The sequence below is a fragment of the Ursus arctos genome, unplaced genomic scaffold (genome assembly GCF_023065955.2).
Source record: "Ursus arctos isolate Adak ecotype North America unplaced genomic scaffold, UrsArc2.0 scaffold_32, whole genome shotgun sequence".
Classification (NCBI taxonomy): Eukaryota; Metazoa; Chordata; class Mammalia; order Carnivora; family Ursidae; genus Ursus; species Ursus arctos.
In genome coordinates this window covers 20654324-20677499 of record NW_026623008.1, presented here as the reverse complement: position 1 = coordinate 20677499, position 23176 = coordinate 20654324, and the positions used below count along the sequence as shown (strand labels likewise).

Here is a 23176-nt window from a genome sequence, read left to right as displayed (position 1 = left end):
TTCAAGCTTAGATATTTGACAGATATTTTCTCAAAATTGAACAAAAGTGAATCTATCACTACGAAGAAAAGTGACAGTACTTGCTGCCAGTGATAGAAGTAAGGCTTTCAAGAGAAGACTGTAATTTTGGAAGACAGTCACCGGAGTGAGTCTGATGGCTTCTGAATATTTAAGACTTTCCCAACGAGACCAGTGGTAGTATTAACAAAGGTGATATTAGAATATTATATAATGAAATGTGTAAATATCTGTCCACATAGGAAAGGTCCTAGAGGCCTTAGGTCTGTCCCTCTGGAACTTGATGGGTCAAAATCCCTCACTTTTATTTTCAGAATACAACAAATAATTCTTTTTCAATCTATCTACATAACTGTTAGCTAATTCAATTATAAGAAAATCCTCACCCTACCTTATAGGGACTCCATCTTCTTAGAAACAAACTTATTTTACATTCAGAATTCTTTTCTTTGTCAAATGGCCTTGAGCAGACCATAAACCAGCAAATATTATTATATGTATGTTTTGCAAGCAACTAAGAAAATTCCATTTTTCTTCAGAATCCACATTATGAATATAAATGTTAGTGAGATTCCAAGATTTAAAGTATAAGAGGAAAAATCTTCTCACTAGCACAGAATACAATCCTTTTCTCATACTGGTGATCAAAAGCACATTCTGATTTATGTTTCAATTGACTACTGACAAATCATAATTTCCATAGCAATTCTCCCTTTGGTATTCTCTAGTAAATTTAATTAATTTAATGATAAATTTAATTAGTTAGATTCGATTAAACTTAGATTATGGTTAAGTTTAAGTTAGGTGAAAAGTAAGGAGGTCAGAGAGAAAATAAATTTCCAGTAAACACCTTTGTAGTAGTCAAACGTTCCTCTAGTTTGTTATATGTACATGCTCTTTAGGATTTGTCACCAGGCAACCAAAATCAACTCCATTTACTCAACTGTTCGTTTAAGTAATCCCCTCCAGAATTAATTTGGTAATAAAATTTATGACAACAGTACTGACTGCCCTCTAGTGTTCAGACTGAGGATTATGCTGATAAACTTGTACCCTCCAGAGGGGGGAAAAAAAAAACCCTACCAAGTCCTAAAGAAGCAATTCAGAGTCATTAAAAGCAGAGGAGAAATTTGGACCTTGCCAAGTTTTCAGCTACCTTCTCAAAGCAAGATAACAATTATTAACCTGAGCTATCTAATTACTTGTACCAGGAGCCCAAGTGTCTGACCTCAGTCACGTAGGGTAAATGGGCATGAGCAGAATGTAACACTGGTAACATTTTACTGTACTTCAAGTTGCACTGCCATAACACGAGATTCAAACTTCTTTACATTTGGCAAAGAATCACAAAATGCTTGAATCAAAATCTTACTCCAGCATGCTGAGTTTAAACAAGGAAAACGGCCTCTGGTCCCTTTTTTTGCTGATGCATATTTTAAATGCCTATTTTAAATTTTAAGTACTTCCTAACTCGTCTTCCTAGTCTGCAATATGATTTTTTGGGGAAAAAACCCACAAATATCATCTACTAAGAAAAATGCAGGCGATACTCACCAAATGGATCTTCCATGCCACACTATTAACCAGTTTTGGGAGGTGGGGTATAGTTTCTAAAAAGAGAAAAAGGTAAACGATACACTTAAAACATGAATTCCATCACCTTTTATGTTTTTTTTTTTAAACCTTGTTCAGTAACACTGATTATAATTTAAAACTGGAACATTATAGAAATGTATAACTTATTAAGTGAGAACATTACCAACTGGGATTTATTTTAAGACAGTTCAGATACAGATACATGGTACAAAGATATCATAAAACATTTAAGTCTAATTTTCATTTTAAAATACATTATTCTCAGTTTACTCAATTAAGTTCCCTTTCCAATACCCATCTTGAATTTACCAGAGTGTAAGGAAACAGGATAAAAAAATTTTTTTAAGTTTTTATTTATTTGAGAGAGAGCACTAGAGAGGAAGAGAGAGAGAGCACAAGCTGGGGGAGCAGCAGGCAGAGGGAGAAGCAGGCTCCCTGCTTGACACGGGGCTCGATCCCAGCACCCTGGGATCACAACCTGAGCTGAAGGCAGACGCCCAACCGACTGAGCCACCCGGGCACCCCGAAACAGGAAAATTTTTATGTAAAAACAAACCACAACCCCCCCCCCAACAAAACTCACATAAACACCTGAGAAAGGATATCAGCGATACCTTAGAAGGAATGCGCTTTGCCTAAAGAACATAGAAGTTATTTTAGATACATTGTCAGTTTAGAATGCTCAAGTATGAAAACAAAACGAAACGATGTTTTGAAAGAAATTTGAGTATAGCTATCCAATCTCCCTGCCCCTTAAATTAGACTAGGCTCAGTCTGCCCAATCTTGCTTCCTATTTCTCTCGTGGTTTGGATCCCAAACACATTCCCTAATAAACAGTCTGAATTGCTCAACTCTAATTCAGAGTCGCTTTTCAGAGAACACAACCTACCAACTGTTGGTGCCAAGAGGTGATCTGAGAAAATTGGGAGTATAAAAGGGGTTTTGGATTTGAACTGCTCACTGACTAGATGGCAGTGAGGATCCCCCATGACCGGTGAGAGGTGTAACACAGGTAATCCCTGGTACAAGGTGCTGGTCCACCAGTGGTGAACAGTGGTGGTCTACATGTGGGAGGGAATGCTCTAGTTGACTGAATGTATCAGGCACTGGAAGAGGACTGCGCATGGGGGCCCTCCTGCTGGTCATTTTCCCAGTTCCTTGAAACAGACATACTTGGAAGTAGTGCACAATCCCTATTTTGGACTGTGGTGTAAGAGTTACCACATGGGAAAGGCTAGGTAGAAGAAACTACAGCTGCTCCAGCCCACCTGCCAAGATAATAAATAACAAAACAAAACAATGTTGTACCCCAGGGTCAAGGGAGGGGGGTTGGCAGAAATTAGTGCAATACCCCTGGAGGACGCAGGATTCACTAGTGTGGTCCCTGAAGAAATCAGACAAATCCGGAGGCAGGCAGCAGATTACCACGAACTGAATCCAGGATTAGCTGCAACTGGAGCTGCCATGCAGATGTATGTTTGCTGGAGCAGATAAACAGGCCCAGGAGCACAGTATGCAGCCAATGACTGGAGGAATAAGCTTTTTTTTTTTTTTAATTTCTCTAAATAAATAGGATTAGAAACAATTTACGTTCACACGTACAGATTACAGCATACACTTATGTATAGGACTACGATAATTTTGCAACCCTCTTGCATAATATAGTCCTAAGAGACATGGATCATCTGGATTTTCTGCAGGACATCACAGTGATCCACTATATAATTTTTTAGAAGATTTATTATTTATTTGGGGGGGAGGGGCAGATGGAGAGAGAGAGACTCCCTGCTGAGCACGGAGCCTGACACAGGGCTTGATCCCACAACCCTGAGATCATGACCTGAGCCTAAACCAAGAGTTGGAAACTTAACCAACTGAGCTACCCAGGTGTCCCTCAGTGACCTACTATATTAATAGCATCTTGCTAATTGGGCCAGATGAGCAAGAGGTGGGTAGCACACTGCAGGCCTTGTCAGGAGACATGTACTCCAGAGAGTGAGAGAGAAATGTCTCAAAGATTCAGGAACCCATTACATCAGTAAAATTTTTATGGGCCCAGTAGTGAGGGCTTGATAAGACATGCCATTCATGTAAAGGCAACCAAGTAAATAACTGCATCCTGCATCTCCCACAATTAAGAGGGAAGCATACCACCTGAGAATCTGAGAATACTGCTATGGCTTCTAAACCAGGTGACATAAAAAGGTGCATTTCGAGAGTAGCTCAAAACAGGAAAGTACTCTGCAGGCCTGGCTGGTGACACAAACAACCGGGCAGATCCCATGGTATCATGGCAAGCCCCAGTGGGAGAATCACTACACAGACCCTGCGGTCTGTGGCCATGCCATTTGTAGTGGAAAATCAAATGCCTTCTGCACAACAACTCCTGGCATGATACCATGTCTTAGTAGATACGGAGCACCTGACCATGGGACACCAACTGGCTGCTTATCTAGGATCAACCGCCATGACCTAGGTTCTGTGAAACACACCAAGTTATAATGCTGGGTGGACCCAGTTAACAATCCAATATAAGATGAAGGTGATAGAACCAAGATCAAGCACAAATAGGACCAGAGGTCACGAGCTTGAGCAGAGGGCCCAAACCATCCTATCACCCACCACGGTTGTACAAGTGCCCCTCCTTCAGCATGTACCTTTTTGGCCCTACCGGGGGGCCCTATCACCGGCTGACAAAGAAAAAACCCTCACATTTTTCACACATAGCTGTATGTGGGTACAAGTCAAAAATGGACAGGTGCCGCACTACAGCCTCACTCAGGGGGTGGCACTGAAAGTGATAAAGGAAAACCTTCCCAGTGGGCAGAGCTTAGGCAGTACACTTGACTGTCTACTTTGTAGAGACAAAGAAGTGGTTTGACAATTCATAGGCAAATGTTTTGACATGCCCGTCAGGGGGCATAAAAGTAGAAAGACTGGACTACTGGGGCAAGGAGGTCTTAGGGCAGAGGCATGCAGAAGGGCGTGGGAGTGGATACAACATGTTAAGATCTTTGTATCACATGTTAACATTCATCAGAGAACATCTACCAGGAAAGAGGCACTAAACAACCAAGTAGACAATAACTCAACCCGTTTCTGTCAGCCATCTTTTGTCATGGCCTCCCCAGTGCTGACAAAATGGGCACATGAGAGAAGTAGCCTGACTCCCACTTCCCTCTCCCCAGCTTTGCGTTAGCCTTGAAAAACAAGAGCCGCACAACCACAGTAGCTATGAAAACCAGCAGCCTAGCAGCTCCTGGAAGGGACAGAACAAATTTGGAGCTCCCTACAAGCCCTATCCCCAGAGAGCTGTTAGTATGTGATCTGACTGACAGCACCAAGAACCTCCATTCTCCTTATCTTTATCTGACCTGACTCAGAGCTTGCTCTGTGTGAACAGCCTATCCTTTGGACATTTTTCAAAAAACAGTCAGTGGTCGTTGTTTAACGTCGCCAAGGCCCAAGGCAGTGATACCAGCTGGAGGCTAAAAGGACCCTGAACAAAAACCCATAAATGTTCAGGAATGAGAGGTCGATGAAGGATTTTAGGAAGCATACTCTTGGGTATCTAGAAGGGGACGTGCATTTGCAGGCTCTGCACATACCCAGGAAAGGCCTGAGAGGAGAGGGCCCTGATCTCTTACCTCTGGATGACCTTGAAATTCTGTGCAAGCAGGAAGTAATGGCTAAGACAAAGTTGTAAACTGCCTGCTGGGAACATTGAAAGTATATGCCAACGTCCGGACAGAACCCCCTTGGCAAATACTGGATAATTTACTGGTTTAAGACATTTAAGGAAATCTCTGTCTAATTATTAGCTAACCATAAACCAACCAAGCAGGGACTTCAATGGCCACATACAACAAAGAGTACAAGCTCTACAGATATTTAGTCCAGGAAAGTCACTAAATAAACAGCAACAAGAAACCCACAGGAGGGAGGGGAGAAATCTGATTCGCAGACTTGCCACATTATTTTAAATGCTCAGTTTTCAGAAAAAATTATGAGATACACAAATGAAGAGGAAAGTATGGTCTATATATAGGGGAAAAAAAGTGGTCAACAAAACCGTACCTGAGGAGATCCAGATGTTGGGCTTACTAGACAAAGACTTTAAATAAGCTATTTTTTTTTTTAAAGATTTTATTTATTTATTTGACAGAGAGACACACAAGCAGGGGGAGCAGCAGAGGAAGAGAGAGAAGTAGGCTTTTGGCTGAACAGGGAGCCTGATGGGGGGCTTGATCCGAGGACCCTGGGATCACAACCGGAGCTGAAGGCAGACGCTTAACTGACTGCGCCACCCAGGCTCCGCTAAATAAGCTATTCTAAATACTTCAAAGAACTAAAGAAAACCATGTCTGAATAATTAAGATAAAGTATGAGAACAATACCTCATCAAATACAGACTAGCAATAGCAATAGAAATTGTATGAAAAAAAAGAAAGATTGGGGCACCTGGATGGCTTAGTCAGTTAAGCATCTGCCTTTGGCTCAGGTCATGATCCTGGAGTCCCAGGATCAAGCCCGGAATCAGGCTACCTGCTCAGCCAGGAGTCTGCTTCTCCCTCTGCTCCTCACCCCACTTTTGCTCTCTCTCTCTCTCTGTCTCTCTCTCAAATAAATAAAGAAAATCTTAAAAAAAAGAAAAAGAAAGATTCTCTGGAGTTGAAAAGTATAATAACTGAAAAGAAAAATTCACTAGATAGGCTCAACAGCAGATCTGAGCTGGCAGAAGAATCAGCAAAATCAAAGATAGGTTCATGGAGATGATCCTGTCTGAGGAACAGAAAGAAAAAAGAATGAAGAAAATGAACAGAGCCTCAGAGAACAAAACATCAAGCATACAAAACATCAAGTATATAAACATACACATAATGGGAAACTGAAGAGATAATGGCCAAAAGTTGGCCAAAAATGATGAAAAATATATCCAAGAAACTCAAAAAAGTCTAAGTAAGATAAATGCAAAATGATTCACACTTAGTATTCAAAACACTGAAGGAAAAAGACTGTCAACCAAAAATCCTACATCCAGCAAAACTACCCTTTTAAAACAAAGGAGAGATGACATTCCCAGATACACAAAAACTGAGAGCATTCATCACTAGTAGACCTGTTCTACGAGAAACAGTAAAGACAGAGTTCCATGCTGACGTGAAGGAAACTAAACAGCAACCAGAATCCAAAGGAAGAAAGAAAGAGCAATAGTAAAAGTAACTACATAGGTAAATATAAAAGACAGTATAAATGTACATATGTAATTTCATTTTCCTATCTAATTTAAAAGACAGTGTATAAAGCAATCATTATAAAAGCACGGTAATGGCCTTGTGATATATAAATACATAATTTGTATGAGAATAATAGCACCAAGGGGAAAAGGAACAGAACTATACTGAAATAATATTGGTATATACCTTTTAATAAGATTACTAGGTTGTTTTAAGGTAAAATGTGAATTGTAATTCCCAAAGCAACCATTAAAAAGAAAAAAACTAGCTGGGAAGTCAAATCAGCCGAGTGTTAACCCTGCAACTAGTATAAAAGGAATTAGAGAGAATAGGGGTTAATACCCCCTACAGTTATTAGAAGTCTGAACACAGTGTAATCATTAGTGTAAACAAAGCTCTATTCAAAGCCTCATGCTAACAGATCTGAGGTCAGTAATTTGTTTCAGACGTATGTGGCACTGAATAAATGTCCGATACATAAGTGAAATGGCAGTAATAATCAAGAATTGACCATCTGAAATTGTTTAGTAAGCATAACAGGATTTGCTGTCAGACAGAGAAGACAGAATTAATAGTATCCCAACTGCTTTTTTTTAAGATTTTATTTCTTTATTCGACAGAGATAGAGACAACCAGGGAGAGAGGGAACACAAGCAGGGGGAGTGGGAGAGGAAGAAGCAGGCTCATAGCGGAGGAGCCTGATGTGGGGCTCGATCCCATAACGCCGGGATCACGCCCTGAGCCGAAGGCAGACGCTCAACCGCTGTGCCACCCAGGCGCCCCAATAGTATCCCAACTGTTAACCACAATAGCCACTGGATGATCAGGGTGATGATCCTGGGTTAGCTACAATTAAAACACCTCTGTCCTTAGAGAATCACAAACAGAAGGGTATCTTGCTGGAAGAATCCCAAGTAGTCTTTGTAGAAGAGGACTCTACTTCGTGTCTCCACCTAACTGAATGCTTGTGCTGGAAATAGTCCCATGGGGGGCGCCTGGGTGGCTCAGTCCTTAAGCATCTGCCTTCGGCTCAGGGCGTGATCCCGGCGTTCCGGGATCGAGCCCCACATCAGGCTCCTCTGCTGGAAGCCTGCTTCTTCCTCTCCCACTCCCCCTGCTTGTGTTCCCTCTCTCGCTGGCTGTCTCTATCTCTGTCAAATAAATAAATAAAATCTTAAAAAAAAAAAAAAAGAAATAGTCCCATGGTTTCTATAACCACCCATGCGCAGATGATGCCCCAACCTACACGTACTTTCAGTCCAGATCTCTCTCAAAAGCTCAGGGTAGAGGGAGCCTGGGTGGCTCAGTTGGTGAAGCGTCTGCCTTCACAGCTCAGGTCATGATCCCAGGGTCCTGGGATCGAGTCCCGCATCGGGCTCCCTGCTCAGCGGGGAGCCTGCTTCTCCCTCTCCCTCTGCCCCTCCTCCAGCTTGTGCTCTCTCTCGGTCAAATTAATCAATAAAATCTTTAAAAAAAAAAAAAAGCTCAGGGTAGAAAGCAGAAGACTTTCAACAGTTACAAGGCTTTATGACCATGTTCAATGACCCCATCATGTTCAACTACTGCCTCCCTCACTAAGCTTCAGGTAAGCGAGCCTCCTTACTGTTTCTTGAACCTGCCAGGCATGCTTGGGGCTTTTGCACCTGCTGCTCACTCTCCCCGGAATACTCCTCACCCAGATATTCATTCCTCAATTCTTTTAGGTCTTTGCTAAAATGTTGCCTTCTCAGTGAGGCCTTCCTTCATTACCCAACTTTACATCGAAATCATCAGCATCCCCCCCACCCCTGCTTTACCTCTTTTCCAAGCTTTGTATTTTTCTTTCTTTCTTTTCTTTTTCTTTCTTTCTTTCTTTCTTTCTTTCTTTCTTTCTTTCTTTCTTTTTCTTTCTCTTTCTCTCTCTCTATCTTCCTTCCTTCCTTTTCTCTCTCTCTCTTTCTTTCAAGATTTTATTTATTTGACAGAGAGAAAGAGAGCACAAGCAGGGGGAGCAGCAGAGGGAAAGGGGGAAGCAGGCTCTCTGCTGAGCAGGGAACCTAATGCGGGGCTCAATCCCGGGACTCTGGGATCATGACCTGAGTCGAAGGCAGACGCTTAACTGACTGAGCCGCCCAGGTGCCCCACAGTAACAACTATTTTTAAATGAATGAGCTCCAAACCCACATGCCCGACGCACCAAACCCCTCCGCTTAAATAGCCACGATCCTCCACTCAACGTACACAGAACAATTCATTATCTACCTCACTCATCCTTACTCCCTCCTCTTCCGGCAGTTTTCTGGCTCACCACTACCCACCTAGTTGTTCAAACCAGAAATCTCATCCTCCACATCATATGAGTCATTTCCAAAACATATCTCACACCCATCCCTCTCTTCAGCTTCATTGCCTGAAGACACGAGAGAATCCGAAATATTCTCACTGCCTCTCCCAGCCCAGTAATTGTTAAGTGTTCCCTAAACTGGGGCCTATGAACTCTTAGTCTTTGTTCTCCCTCCCACTTCACGCGAGGTAGTCCCTGCGGGCACCTCCTCCGACCGCGCCTCCGGAGGCTTACTGCCGTGATGCTCTCTTTCGCTTCCACTATGATGCTACCGGGCCCCAGGTCAGCCCACGTGGCATCGCGCCCCATACACTGGCGACTTCCCAATTCATCCTGCCAGACTGAGTCTCTCCTCTGAACTTCAAACTGCTATACCCACAGCCTATACATCTTTACTTAGAAATCTAAGAACTTTCTCAGACATTGTATATTTCAACATAAACAACAAATTCTTGATTCCTCACTCCCAACTTGTTCTTTCTCCAGTCTCCCCTATTCAATAGTTAGGGCAATAGATGTAGAACAGTTAAAAAAAGAAAAAAAAAGAAAAAAGAAAAAAAAGCTGGCAAGTGTGTTCGCTATTTCAGATCATTCTTTCAGTAAAGAGGCAACTTAAGTCTTCCAGTCGCTCAGGACAACTTTGGTGTCATAATTGACTCTTTTCTCTCTCTCACACCCACATCTAAATCAGCACCAAATTTTACTGCCTCTGCCTCTAAACTATATTCATAATCTAAACACCTCTCACCACCCCACTGCAAGCCAGGGCCACATCTTGCCTAGACTAGTGTGTCAACCCCCGAATCTACCTTCCTTCTTCCACTCAGGCTCCCATCTTGTGTTGTCCTCAGAGTGGGCTGGGTGATCTTTTAAAAAAAGTAAAGCAGATCCTGTCTCCCTATTGCATCTGAAATTAACTCCAAATTTCTTACCATGGCCTTTGACATCCTCCATAACCTAAGCCGCTTACTCACTCACAGACTTCACTTCCTGTCACCTTGCCACTCCGTTCCTGCCGCACTGACTTACCTGCTGTTTCTGTAGCTCAACAAGCACATTCTCAGCCCAGGGCTCTGCCGGTGCCGTTCGGACAGCCTGGAATACTCCATTCTCAGAAACTGCACGATCTGCTCCTTTATTTCATGTGACTTGCTCAGAGGGGCCCTGCCCGGACTACCCTGTCTAAAATGGCACATCCCTTTCCATCACATCCTATCCCTCCACCCTGTCTTATTTCTATTGTTAACTTATTGCTAAGTTAATATATACAAGACCTGAGATAAGACAGATATTTTCTTATGTTTTCTTCTTAACATTTTAAAGTTTTACCCTTCACATTTTGGTTATCAATGGAACTAGAACTGATTTTTGTGTACGGTATCAGATAGCCATTTTTTTTAAATACCTAACAAATGATCTCAGTCCACTACTGAATAATTTATCGTCTATCCACTGATCTGTAATGCCACCTTTGTCACATACTCCTTTCCCTATATTCATAGGTCTCTCTTCCAGCACTCTATATTATTCTATGGGTCTATTTTTTGACCCCAGGTCCAAAACCACATTGTCTAATAATCAGTTACAAAAAGTCTTATAATCAGGTGGGACAAGTTTCCCCATCTTATCTTCAGAAGTATGCTGGCTGCTCCATATATATTTTAGCATCAACTTGTCAAATTCAATGAAACAAACTTATTGGAATTTTGATTAGAATTACAGTCAATCTAAAATCAAACTGGGGAGAACTGTCTTCTTTATAATACTAAGTTTTCCAATCCGTGAATATTTTATCTCTTCCATTTATTTAGTCTCCTTTATTACTTTTCTATTTGGATCATCTTTGTCTTTTAAATAGAGTTTTTGGGGAAAACAATCTAATTTATTTCTATTGTGATTAAAAGATACCTTGTATTCCTTTTTACCACCTTATTTCCTATTTTTCATTTGTTCTACTTTTCAGTTCTTCTCTCCTTTTTTGCCTTCTGCTGTATCAACTTTTTCTCATTCCTTTTCATTTCTACTTTTTATTCTATTACTATTAGTTTAGTATTACCCCTGAAAGGCTCATATGAATATTTTATCTGAAGTCTAAATTAATACCTTTACTCCTTAATTATATAAGAACTCAAAGAATGCTTTCATTTCAAACTCCTTCCCTATTTACATTTGAGTATCTTCCATTTTTATATCCACAAATAAGATGTTGTTTTATGAAGTCAGTCCTTAAGACTTTCCTTACTGTACATATGTTCTTTGCTCATCATTCCCCTTTGCATCTTAGACTCTTGTTTCCAAGAAGCATTTTTCCTTCTTCCTGAAGTGTATCTTTCAGAAGTTCCTTTGGTGAGGTTCTATGGGAACATGTTCTCTCAGCTCCTTTGTTTGAAAGTTTTTCTTTTAAATTTATTTTTGACATATAGCTCATATAGTTTTACTGAGTACACAATTCTTGGTTGACAGATTCTTTTTTTCTTTTAGCATTTTGAAAATATTGTTGCACTGCCTTCTTACTTCTAGTATTGGCTCAGCTGATACACCCAACAATATCTCGGAAAGTACATATCCTGCTAGGAAAATTATATATTCTTGGTATACTTGTTTATATCTGTATTTACAACTTGAGGCTATCTTTTTTTTTTTAATATTTTATTTATTTGACGGAGAGAGAGAGACAGCCAGCGAGAGAGGGAACACAAGCAGGAGGTATGGGGGGAGGAAGGAGCAGGCTCTCAGCGGAGGAGCCCGATGTGGGGCTCGAACCCAGGACTCTGGGATCACGCCCTGAGCCAAAGGCAGACACTCAACGACTGAGCCACCCAGGCGCCCCAACTTGAGGCTATCTTGGACACTCAAAATGAAACAAAGAATGAAAGCTATTAGTGATGTGACAGGAAAAAATTTTTGTCCTCTAAAGTCTGTTCAAAAAAAGTTACACTTAGGAAATGTTTATTTATTTTTATTATTATTTTTAAAGATTTTATTTATTTATTTGACAGAGAGACAACCAAAGAGAGGGAACACAAGCAGGGGGAGTGGGAGAGGAAGAAGCAGGCTCCCAGCAGAGCAGGGAGCCCGATGCGGGTCCCAGGACCCTGGGATCATGACCTGAGCCAAAGGCAGACGCTTAACGACTGAGCCACCCAGGCGCCCCAGGAAATGTTTATTTTTAAGCACAATCAACATCTAACATATTACTTAAGGATAAAGACTTAAAAACGAGACTAGGAGCACCTGGGTGGCTCAGTCGGTTAAGTGTCCAACTCTTGATATCAGCTCGAGACTTGATCTCAGGGTTGTGAGTTCAAGCCTTGTGTTGCACTCCACTCTGCGCGTGGAGCCTAGTTAAAAAAAAAAATGGGACTAATATCCCCTTTCAAGAAAAACTAACCTCCTCCTCCTAGTTAAACATGGTCTTCTCTGTTACCACTAAGAGGCACGAATCAGCTCTTTAAAATAGAGGTGTGGCTCACTGATAATCAAAAGCACTCAAGGAAATACTATCCATGAATTACAAAGGACATTATTTTCAAGAAAAACACCGATCTTGGAAAGGGTGATCTTACTTTCAAGATATGCAGATGACAATTAATCCTATTATTTCTTCTCCTGAAATAACTGGGACTAAATTTGGGCTTCAGGCAATTAAAGTTTCATTTTAATAGGTCACGTTTGGTTACATATATCTATATGGTGTTAGAAATCTAGTAAAAATGATCTGTCGAAAGATGGACTTAAATAGATTTAAAAAAAATAGTTTCATGTATGTCTGAATCATAGTGATACCAAGTATAAACATCCCATGAAAGAATATTTAGGGTCATTATTTACCGGAATTTAATGTGGTATAATTGATGTTTAGGAGGTTAACTCTTTTAATCTCTTCTAGTTAAAAGGAAGAAGTTGCTCAACAACTGCTCTTTAATATTTTCCTTTCTATTCTGCCCTCCAAAAGCACTAGCACATACTGAAATATTTTATACCAAATCCCCTAAACCTTTTATTATTAATTCCTTAACACCAACGCCCTAAAGATAGTTAAATGTTTGCTTTTCTACTTCATTCCAATGGTGCCCTTCCTCCAGAGTTAAGAGGCTAGAGGGGAGCTTCTGACTGCTACAAAATAAACTTTCTTCTTTCTGTAAGGACAAAGAGGGGATAGTTTAAAAAATACGAAGAAATAAGCCAGACACAAAAAGACAAATATTGTATGAGTCCACTTATATAAGACACCTGGAATAGGCAAATTTATAGAGCCACAAAGTAGAATAAAGGTTACCTGGGGCTGAGAGGGGAAGGCAATGGGAATTACTATTTATTGGGTAGAGTTTCAGTTTGGGATGTTGGAAAAGTTTTGGAAATGGATAGTAGTGATGGCTGCACAATGTTGTCAGTGTTCTTAATGTCACTGAATTGTACACTTTAAAAAGGTTAACATGGTAAATTTTACCACAATTTAAAAATATTAAGTGTGCAATGATTACCGTAGTTGCAAACAGACTTATTTATCTTACGCAACAGATTGCAAAGATATATTTAACAGTATGGTCCTTAATGGCCTGCAGCTATAGTGAAAGGAAGAAGCCTTCTTCCAATTACAAAAGGATGGTGTACCAGAAGCTAGTTATCTCTTACCTAATTTAATATAAGCACTAGGGTATGCAAGAATGTTAGAAAAAGTCCCAATCTTATTGGTATCACCAATAAATAAGAGGCACTGTGTCATCTTTTAATAGATAAAGCAAAAACACACCCATATCCTGAATCCTGACACTTTCCCTCAAATTTAAATTCAGAGGAAGGAACAGGATGCAAAGTTGGGTATATGAAGTAAAAGGAAATGGAAAGTATTCTTCACATCCTGTGACTTGTCCTATACAGTTACTCTCAGTATTTACTGAAAGCATTTTTTAGTTATTTATTTTTTTAAAGAATTTATTTATTTATTTGAGAAAGAGAGAGCAAGCAAATGAGCAGGGAGGAGAGGCAGAGGGGCAGAGAGGGAGAAGCAGGCTCCCCGATGACCAGGGAGCCCAATGCCGGGCTCGATCCCAGGACCCTGGAATCATGACCTGAGCTGAAGGCAGACGCTTAACTGACTGAGCCACCCAGGTGCCCCTGAAAGTGATTTTTTTTTTTTTAAGATTTTCTTTATTTATTCGACAGAGAGAGACAGTGAGAGAGGGAACACAAGCAAGGGGAGTGTGAGAAGGAGAAGCAGGCTTCCCACCGAGCAGGGAGCCTGATGCGGGGCTCCATCCCAGGACCCTGGGATCATGACCTGAGCCGAAGGCAGCCGCTTAACGACTGAGTCACCCAGGCGCCCCTGAAAGCGGTCTTTAATAGGGATTGAGCCATGAGTAAAGGGAAGAAGAGGTGAGTCTCCCTCGGGAATTTTCCCTCTTTCTACTTGTTACTCATTGGAGGGGGTGTACGGAGTGTTTTAGGGCTCCACTTTTTAATTTTATTTAATAAACAATCAACCCACCCAAAGAACAACCATTTCTCTATGAACCCTTTTCTGAGGTAAGAATGGAATACCTTATCAACACTAGTGTGAAAAAGATACTTTATTATTTTTTAAATAACCTCGATCCCTTATATGGAGTGAAGATTTTTAATTTCTAGTGACCTCGGTGGATATTAGCAGCTCAAGATGCTCAAGACACTTTAATTTAGGGGCGCCTGGGTGGCACAGCGGTTAAGCGCCTGCCTTGGGCTCAGGGCGTGATCCCGGCGTTACGGGATCGAGCCCCACATCAGGCTCCTCCACTATGAGCCTGCTTCTTCCTCTCCCACTCCCCCTGCTTGTGTTCCCTCTCTCGCTGGCTGTCTCTATCTCTGTCAAATAAATAAATAAAATCTTAAAAAAAAAAAAAAAGACACTTTAATTTAGTGTCTTCCAAAACTCAGAATGTCCTCACAAAACAACTGCTACTAGAAATAACTGGATAGCACTACGAAAAAAATTAATATGGGGGCGCCTGGCTGGCTCAGTCAGTTAAGAGTCTGCCTTCGGCTCAGGTCATGATCCTGGGATCGAGTCCCACATCAGGCTCCCTGCTCAGCAGGGGAGCCTGCTTCTCTCTTTCCTTCTGTCTCTCCCCCTGCTTGTGCTCTCTCTTTCACTCACTCTCTCGGTCAGATAAATAAAAGCTCAAAAAAAATTAACTTAGAATAACATTTTTATCCCACACATTAAAAGTGATTTTTCCAAAAGTTAAAAAAAGACTAATAGAAACAGAGGTTGAGAAATTCATGAAGGATTTAATCCACCTAAGAGATACTTTTCTAATGATGGAAGAAATACAAGATATTACAAAGAAACAGTGAATGGCTGTGGCATGAAGATTTCTGCAAAAATAGGGGCACCTGGCTGGCTTACTTGGAAGAATATGTGACTCTTGATTTCAGGGTCATGAGTTCGAGCCCCACATTGGGTGTAGAGATTACTTAAAAATAATAAATCTTTAAAAAATAAAATAAAAACAAATACCACAGACGGGGGGAAATCTTTCCATAAACTGGAAAATACATTAATACCTGTAAAAAAAGGCTTACAAAAGTATCGAAGACCATAAAGACCTAAATAGATAAATGAGGAAAAAGAACAAAATTTACAGTCATAGGAATAAATGTTTGACTTTCCTAATAATTAAAATGTTAAAACGGTTATGTGTCAACTGTACTCAAAACATTTTAAGGTTAAAACAATAATTATGTATCATTTACAACTATTAAACTGGAAATATATTTATTTTAAAATATTAAAGCCCATTATTAATAAGGTAGGTTGTGAATAAACAAGTACTATAAGCTGTTGGTGGCACCGCAAACTAGGGTACTGATGTTAGTGAACAGTTTAGTAAAACCAATCAAGAACTATATAAATGTTCATATTTGCTAATCCAGTCATTTCATTTTTTTTTAAGATGAAAACTTTTTAAAAAAATATTTTATTTAGGGGCTCCTGAGTGGCTCAGTCAGTTAAGCGTCTGCCTTTAGCTCAGGTCATGATCCCAGGAGTCCCACATCGGGCTCCCTGCTCAGCGGGGAGCCTGCTTCTCCCTCTCCCTCTGCTGCTCCCCCTGCTTGTGCTCTCTTGCTCTCTGTCTAAAAACGAATAAATACATCTTTTAAAAAAGATTTTCATTTTTAGAGAGAGAGAGTGAGAGAGAGTGCACATGCGAGATCGAACAGGGGGAGGGTCAAAGGGAGACGGAGAGAGAATCTTTAGCAGACTGGCTGTGCGCAGGAGTGTGGAATGGGCTCCATCTCACAACCCTAAGATCATGACCTGAGCCTAATCAGGAGTCTGACACTCAACCGACTGAGCCACTCAGGCACCCCCCAGTAATTTTATTTTAAAAGAAAAAAGTTATACATACAAAGACCTATGTGGCAGCATTATTAGTAATAGTTAAACAAATTAAAACCCACGCCATAGTAATCTTCAATTCAGTTTATTTCCATAAACACGTGCTGCTTAGTGGGGAGAATAACAAGGTCAACTAAAGAGGAAAAAGTGCCCTGCAGAGACATGGTCAAAGCGCTCTGGGATCACTCAAGGTAAGGGGGAATCACTAATCTTTTACACCAGTTTTTGATACTGTATTTCCTACCAAAATGCAAAGGAGAGAGTGAGCAGCTGGGTAGAAAGAATCAAGTACGCTGGCGATCAACTAGATGGCGTGTGCAGGCTACAGAGGGGGAAGGGGAGCTCTCTCTCTGAGACTGAACAAGTTGAGTTCCACCAGCATCAGCCATCCACAGAGGAAACAAACAGGCCAAGCAACTGCACTGCAGTTCTGTCAATCACAGATCGTTACCTATCCCTACAAAAAACACAGTCAACATTCATCTAAAAAATACTCCTGGAAATGTGGCTAACGAGTTCACATTTGAAAGAATAAACGAGAAAATGTTAACAGTGGAGCATTTTGATCACGGATTTGATTCAAGATTAGATTTGAATTGAAATATTTACCTGACAAAAACACCCAGCAACATCATATACCACAAATGAACGTCTAAATCAGTGCACTGACAGCTCATAGCCTGAAAGACTGCCCTTGCCACTCAGCGCACCTGAATAGAAGGATGCACTTGAAACCAGCGCCCCCTCTCTCCTACAGCACTGATGACAATACCACTTTTCCCTTTGCCACGAGTAATAATGTATTTTCTCATATTTATTAAACACTCTACAGTTTACAAAGATCTCTCACACACATTATCTCATCTCACACCCCTAATGAAATGTTAGTATGCCTATTTTATAGATGAGGAAACTAACGTTTAAGAGGGTGAGCTGACTTGGATATCCACAGCAACAACGTGATAGAGCCGGATCTAGAACCCAGGTCTTCAGACTCCAAAGACAGGAAATGTGTTATATTGAGTACATAGGTCAGAGCTTTCAGATGGTCAAAACCAACACCTGGTGCTTTAAACATAATAGTGAAGTTAAACTGAAAACCAAGCTTGAATCTGAAAGCTGTATAGTTTCAACCACCTCTTCCCTAAAAATCAAACCGACACGAAACACACTTCCTCTCCTAAAACCCCTGGAATGTTTTTGGTTGCAAATCATAAGATCTTAGAATTTGAGAGACCAACTCATCCAGAGCACTCTTTTAAGAAATGAGAAAACGGAAACACAAGGTTTGTGACCTGCTCAGAGATGGCGGCACCAAAGCCTTCTATGACAATATAGTGTGTTTTCTTCTAAGGCCCACATCAACAGTATTCAAGAGATGCTGCTTTGCTGAGAATGTAGGAGCCAGGATGCGTGGACTAACGGAAAATTCGCATCTGACCTCAGCAAGGCCCTAACTGCTACTCAGTAGCCCTTTCCCTCATCTTTGGCTGGCTCTCTTACCTTTTCCACGACTGCTATTTCAAAACTTCAACACTTTCTGAAGTTGGCTAGCCCACTCTAGCCTTTTATCATCCTGCAGATAACTTAACCCCTTCCTTTGAAAAGTAAGGTAAAGAGGCTACTAGACATTAACAGGCCTTATAAGGCAGAAATGGTGATCCTGAGCTTTGCAGTCAAAATATATCTGGATTCCAGATCTCTTCCATTACTTATATGGTGCCTTTGGGAAATGAAGTTAATCTCCCTGAGCCATAATTTCTTCAACTGTCAAATGGGAATGCCCACCCACTCTACAGAATTTTTGTAAAATTAAATAACGCATATGAAAGTATCTAGGGTGCCTGGCTGGCTCAGTACGTGAAACATGCAACTCTTGATCTTGGGGTCGTGAGTTCGAGTCCCACACTGGGGGCAGCGCTTACTTAAACAAAAAACAAAGGCACCTAGATCAGTGTACAGGGTAAGCGGCTGGTGACTACTCCAATTTCAATTCCCATCTCCATCACTTCCAAACACATCTTCCTCCATCCTTTCTTCATGTTTCCCTTTCAAGGCTTCCCTCTCCACGAGCTTTCGATTTTATCTCCTTCCAGGGCTTCTTTATCATCTCCCTTCTCTCCTGTGCTGATTTTCAGTATCTGCCTCTCCACTGGCTCCCTTTCCTTCACCTTCCAATATGTCAAATCTCTCCCATCTTTTAAGATCAAATCAAACAGAAAGGGCCTCAAAATCCAACTCTTCTAGCACTTACTCTAAGTATCTCTCCTAAACGCTCTAACCTACCCTAAAGACAGCAAGCAATTATCTTTCTCAAAACAGATCAGATTATGTCAATTACCTGATTTAAAAACCAACTGCAAAACCCTCTTAGCTATACCACACTCCTCAGTCTTTCCCAGACACACACCTTCCACTTTTGCATGTCCATTCCTATGCCAAACTGCTTCCTCTGGCTGATCAGGGATGGTGGTGGTTGGGGGAGTCAGGCTGGAATAACGTTAATAGTAACAGGACTACTGGGTGAGTTCTTACTCATCCCTCAAGAACAAGCTCCAAAATCACTTCCTCTATAATGCCTTCCTTCACAGTCTACCAAGACAGAATCACTCCGTCCCTTTCCTATACTGTAACACAGATCTACTGAATACTCATCACAGTCCGGTGTTGCAATGCCATTAAGCTTTTCAAGGCAGAGGCTCAATACCTTAACATCTTTGTACCTCCAGAACATAATCCAGATCCCAGCACACAATGGGCAAAACAAAAACCTGCTGAATAAAAGAACCATTTATGGCACTGCATTTGTGTTCTGGTATTCTCCACAACTGCCCCTGCCCACTTCTGTTATTCATGCACTCATTCAACAAACATTTATAAAATTCCAACAAAACACCTGGACCTATGAGCTAAGCAGTAAGGTTACAGACTAGGACACAGTCCTTGCCATTAAGACCTTTAACTGCGACACCACAGAACAAGTATAAGGGGCTTATTTGATGAGCGCATAAAGGGTTAGGGTGGCCCAAGTGAAGACGTGACTAACAGTCCCAGAATGTCTTACAAGGAGACATCACAGTCTCTTAGGCCAGAGAATCTACTCGTTCTCTTTGTCTCTTTCTTTATAAACAACCTTCTTCCAATGCTCCTTTTCCTTTTCTAAAGGGTATAATGTGACCAAATAGCCTACTCCTGGAAATAATTCCATAATAATTCCACAGATAGAGCAGGAATGATTATCCCCCTGTTAAAGATGAGAAATCTAACCTTCAAAGAGGTCACTGCTCATGGTTGCTCATGAATGAGAGAGGATTTATTTAGTACTTATTTACTATCTGACTCCCCCAACCACCACCCCTAACAGTCCCAAGAAGGAAGACTTTTGTTTTCACTGCTTTGTCCTCAGGGTCTGATTCCTGCGTTTCCAGGAATCTGATTCCAGTGTCTAGAACACAACAGGCTTTCAATAAATATATGTTGATTGAATGAATGGATGAATTGATTCAGAAATAAAGTAGACCAACGGCAAAACAAACAAGGGAAAAAAAGTTCCTTCCCATCATGATGGCTTAATAAGAGGTTTAAAACAGGCTTCTACTAGTTAGAAAGGCTAGACCAATTGTATTGACTCAATTCCATTGGCATGTTATGTATTTTACCTAAGACAAATTTAAGTAAAGGAGGTGAAGTAAGTTTCTATTTCTGATGTCACATTCATGGCATGTACTGACATAAAGCCAAGACTTAACTGCAGGTTTGAAACTGATTAAAAGTTTTTACAAAAAGCAAGCACTAAAGAAAGCATTTTCTTGAGTCTTGACACTGGCTAGAAAAGTAACTCAATTTCAGTTATTTCTTCAATGTTAGTTCCAGCAGCCAAAACTGCTGTATAGATGTTCTCCAACATTATTTGTTTAAAAACCTTTAAGCAAAGATTAGTCAAAATTTTTAGTAATGATTAGACAAAACCACAGCCCAGTAACTCACCACTATTCCACTCCCAGTGCTCCATAAAATTGCCACTGGTCTGAAGCACAAGGCAATCACAGCATACCATCAAATAAGATGATGGGACCAACATTAAATATGATTTATGATTTAGCATGACATCGTTTATGTTCTAGAAACTCCAGTTCCTTATAAATCACTTTGCTCTGATTAGAAAATATTTCCATTATTTTTCTCCAATATTTAAATTTCAATAAATCGTAAGCTGTTGGTGGTGGTATGATGAGTAACTGCAACAACAGATACGAAGTAATGAAAACAGCAGTGGACTGGAGTATGGTTTACTCTACTATTTCTGATCTAGGTTAATTGTGTGACCTCAGGCAAATCACTTAACATTTTAGAGGCTGTGAATTTAACATTTACCAGCTGTAAAATGAGAAACACCACCTCGCAGAACTGTAGTGAGAAATTACATAATATTTATGATGAGCTGTTTTCAAAAAATAACACTAATAGCAATGTCATGTTTGAACAAATAACAGCCAGTCATTAGCAACTACTGTTCTTTATTTTTAAAACTTCTAGAGCAATTCTGTGGATGCTTCTTCAAAACACAGCCAGGAAAACAACCAATTCCTACTCACGGCTAGATTAAAAACTGAAGAACAACTGCATTAAAGACCTCCATCCCTGTACAATATTACCAACACAATCTGGGATTCCCAGAGTAAATCACTTCCATAATGAGATATTAAAATAATAAAGTACAATAGGCTTTATTTTATTTACCAACTTCACCAAGGAGGGAATTTAACCTACATAACGTTAATAACCTTCCCTGATTCATGTAAAGGGGTCCTGGTTGTCCTTATTTCAGAGACTTGAAATACTAATTATTTTTCAAAAGGAGTGTCCACAGTAGCGTTTAGAAAGCTTTGCCTTATGCTGAATCTAGCAATGCAGTCTTCCAACAGAACATACATAAAGTGACCACTATCTAACAAAATTTGCTTAAATCCACACAATTCACCCGTTTCAGTAAGGATCTACTACTACCTCTCCTCCCTCAAATTGGCTTCATTCCTATTACTTGGTGAACTAGTCTCTTTGTTGCTTTCTAGAAGCAACTAGGTTTCTGGTTTCCCTACAACGCAGATCCTTCTATTAATGGACGTTTTCTTCCAACTTTTTGTTTCAAGTAGAAGAAATAAAAGGATTGGCGGGTCCGAGGGGCGAGGAACTGGATGGCTGGACGAAGTCCTGTAGCTCTCTTCTGCATGCAATGAATGAAGGGACTGCTCCGTGCCCTACAAATCACTTTCTCTCCTCCGAGACTGAAGAAGTGTGTGAACCTCAACTGCACTGGTTTTTTGGTTCCCTGATCACAGCTGCAACCTACACAGACAAGGCAGCAAATTCGGTCCCTTTCCAGTTTCTCGGGGAGGGGGCTCACTTCTTTTCCACAGGCCCATCCCCCTACCGAGAAAAACGCCTGGAGATTCGTGCCCCGAAGCCGCGCGGGGCTGACGTTTCAGAGTTAGACAATAACCTCGAGGGTTTTCAACAGAAACTCCGTCTGCCACTGCCTGGCTCCGAGCCTCCGCTCTGCCCGGCCGGGATGCAGAGGTACGACGGAGGACGGGTTTGAAAAATGGACTTTGACCTGATCCGGTTACCGTAACCGGATCCCCAGGGACCGGTCCCCACCAGGGACGGCCCGGCGGGCTCCCCGGAGGAGGCGACTCCACGTACGGGCACAAAGGGGCAGCCCAGACAAAAGGGCCCCGCCAAGTCGCGGGGGGCGGAGAGGGCCAGCCGGAGCGGGACGCACTGCAGGCGAAGAAACCACGGCGGGACCGTTGTGGGAGGGCGGAGGAGGAGGCGGCGGCCCCGGCCCAACCCGCCCCGCCCCGCCCTGGCCAGATCCCACCGCGGTTCGGGCCGTTACCCCCGCCCGGACCGCGGGCTCCTCGCGGAGCCAAGAACGCGGCTGGAGCCTAAGAGGCGCCCGCAGCCAGACTCCGCGCACTTCCCGCTCACTTTCTCTTGTTCATCGAACTCACCCGGGTGGCCGCCGCCGCCTCCTCAAGCCTCCACAGTAGTTTCCCCCGGAAATCCTACCTGGCCCGCCGTCTGCCTGGCTACAGCCAGAGCCTTCGGCCCCGGGAGGGGGAGCGGGAGCGGGCCGGACAGTGAGGGGTAGGAAGTGCCGCCGCGGGGCCTCACGGGACTTGTAGTCTTCAGCAAGGGCCAGCTGAGTCGCGGGCCGGACAAGATGGCGGGACCCTCCAGCCCTAGCTCTCCGGGCTGTCAGCGGTACACGGCCTCTTTGGGCATGCGCCACCCGCTGCCTGCGCCCTGCGGGTAGAAAAACTTGGGCACCTTTCCTGGTACCGAGAGGGCAAAGGTCTTTGGACTTGGGAGGACAGAATTGAGTACTCGGCTGCAGGCAGTGCCTAAGGAAGGAACTGATGCAAGTGTGCTGTTTTAGATAACTGTGTCCAGTCCCTGTCTGGTCAAATTTGATTTATAATTTATGCAAAAGAAAAAAAAAAAACTATGGAAGGCCAGTTTGAAGTACAAAAACTTAGAAGTAAGTTATCCTCAATTTGTGCGTAAGGAAGAAACCAGAAATCATTCTTGACATCTCCTCCAGTCATTCTACATCCCAT

At 41.8% G+C, this 23176-nt stretch overlaps 1 protein-coding gene across 3 annotated transcripts in view; it reads right to left on the bottom strand.

Annotated features, from left to right (window-relative positions):
- PHACTR4 (phosphatase and actin regulator 4) overlaps positions 1 to 22803 on the bottom strand; it is a 96552-nt gene extending 73749 nt beyond the window's left edge. The window contains exons 1-2 of one of the 3 annotated variants that reach the window (XM_026516893.4): positions 22626 to 22803; positions 1573 to 1628 (exon numbers count right to left, since the gene is read on the bottom strand). Coding sequence is in view for 2 of the 3 variants with exons in the window: in XM_026516891.4 (XP_026372676.1) it covers positions 1573 to 1588 (16 nt within the window). In the remaining variant the exon portion in view is untranslated. Of the gene's footprint in view, positions 1 to 1572; positions 1629 to 22567 lie in introns of all 3 variants that reach the window. The other 2 variants (XM_026516891.4, XM_044390603.3) reach the window with 2 other exon arrangements.
- Between the last annotated feature and the right edge of the window lie 373 nt (positions 22804 to 23176).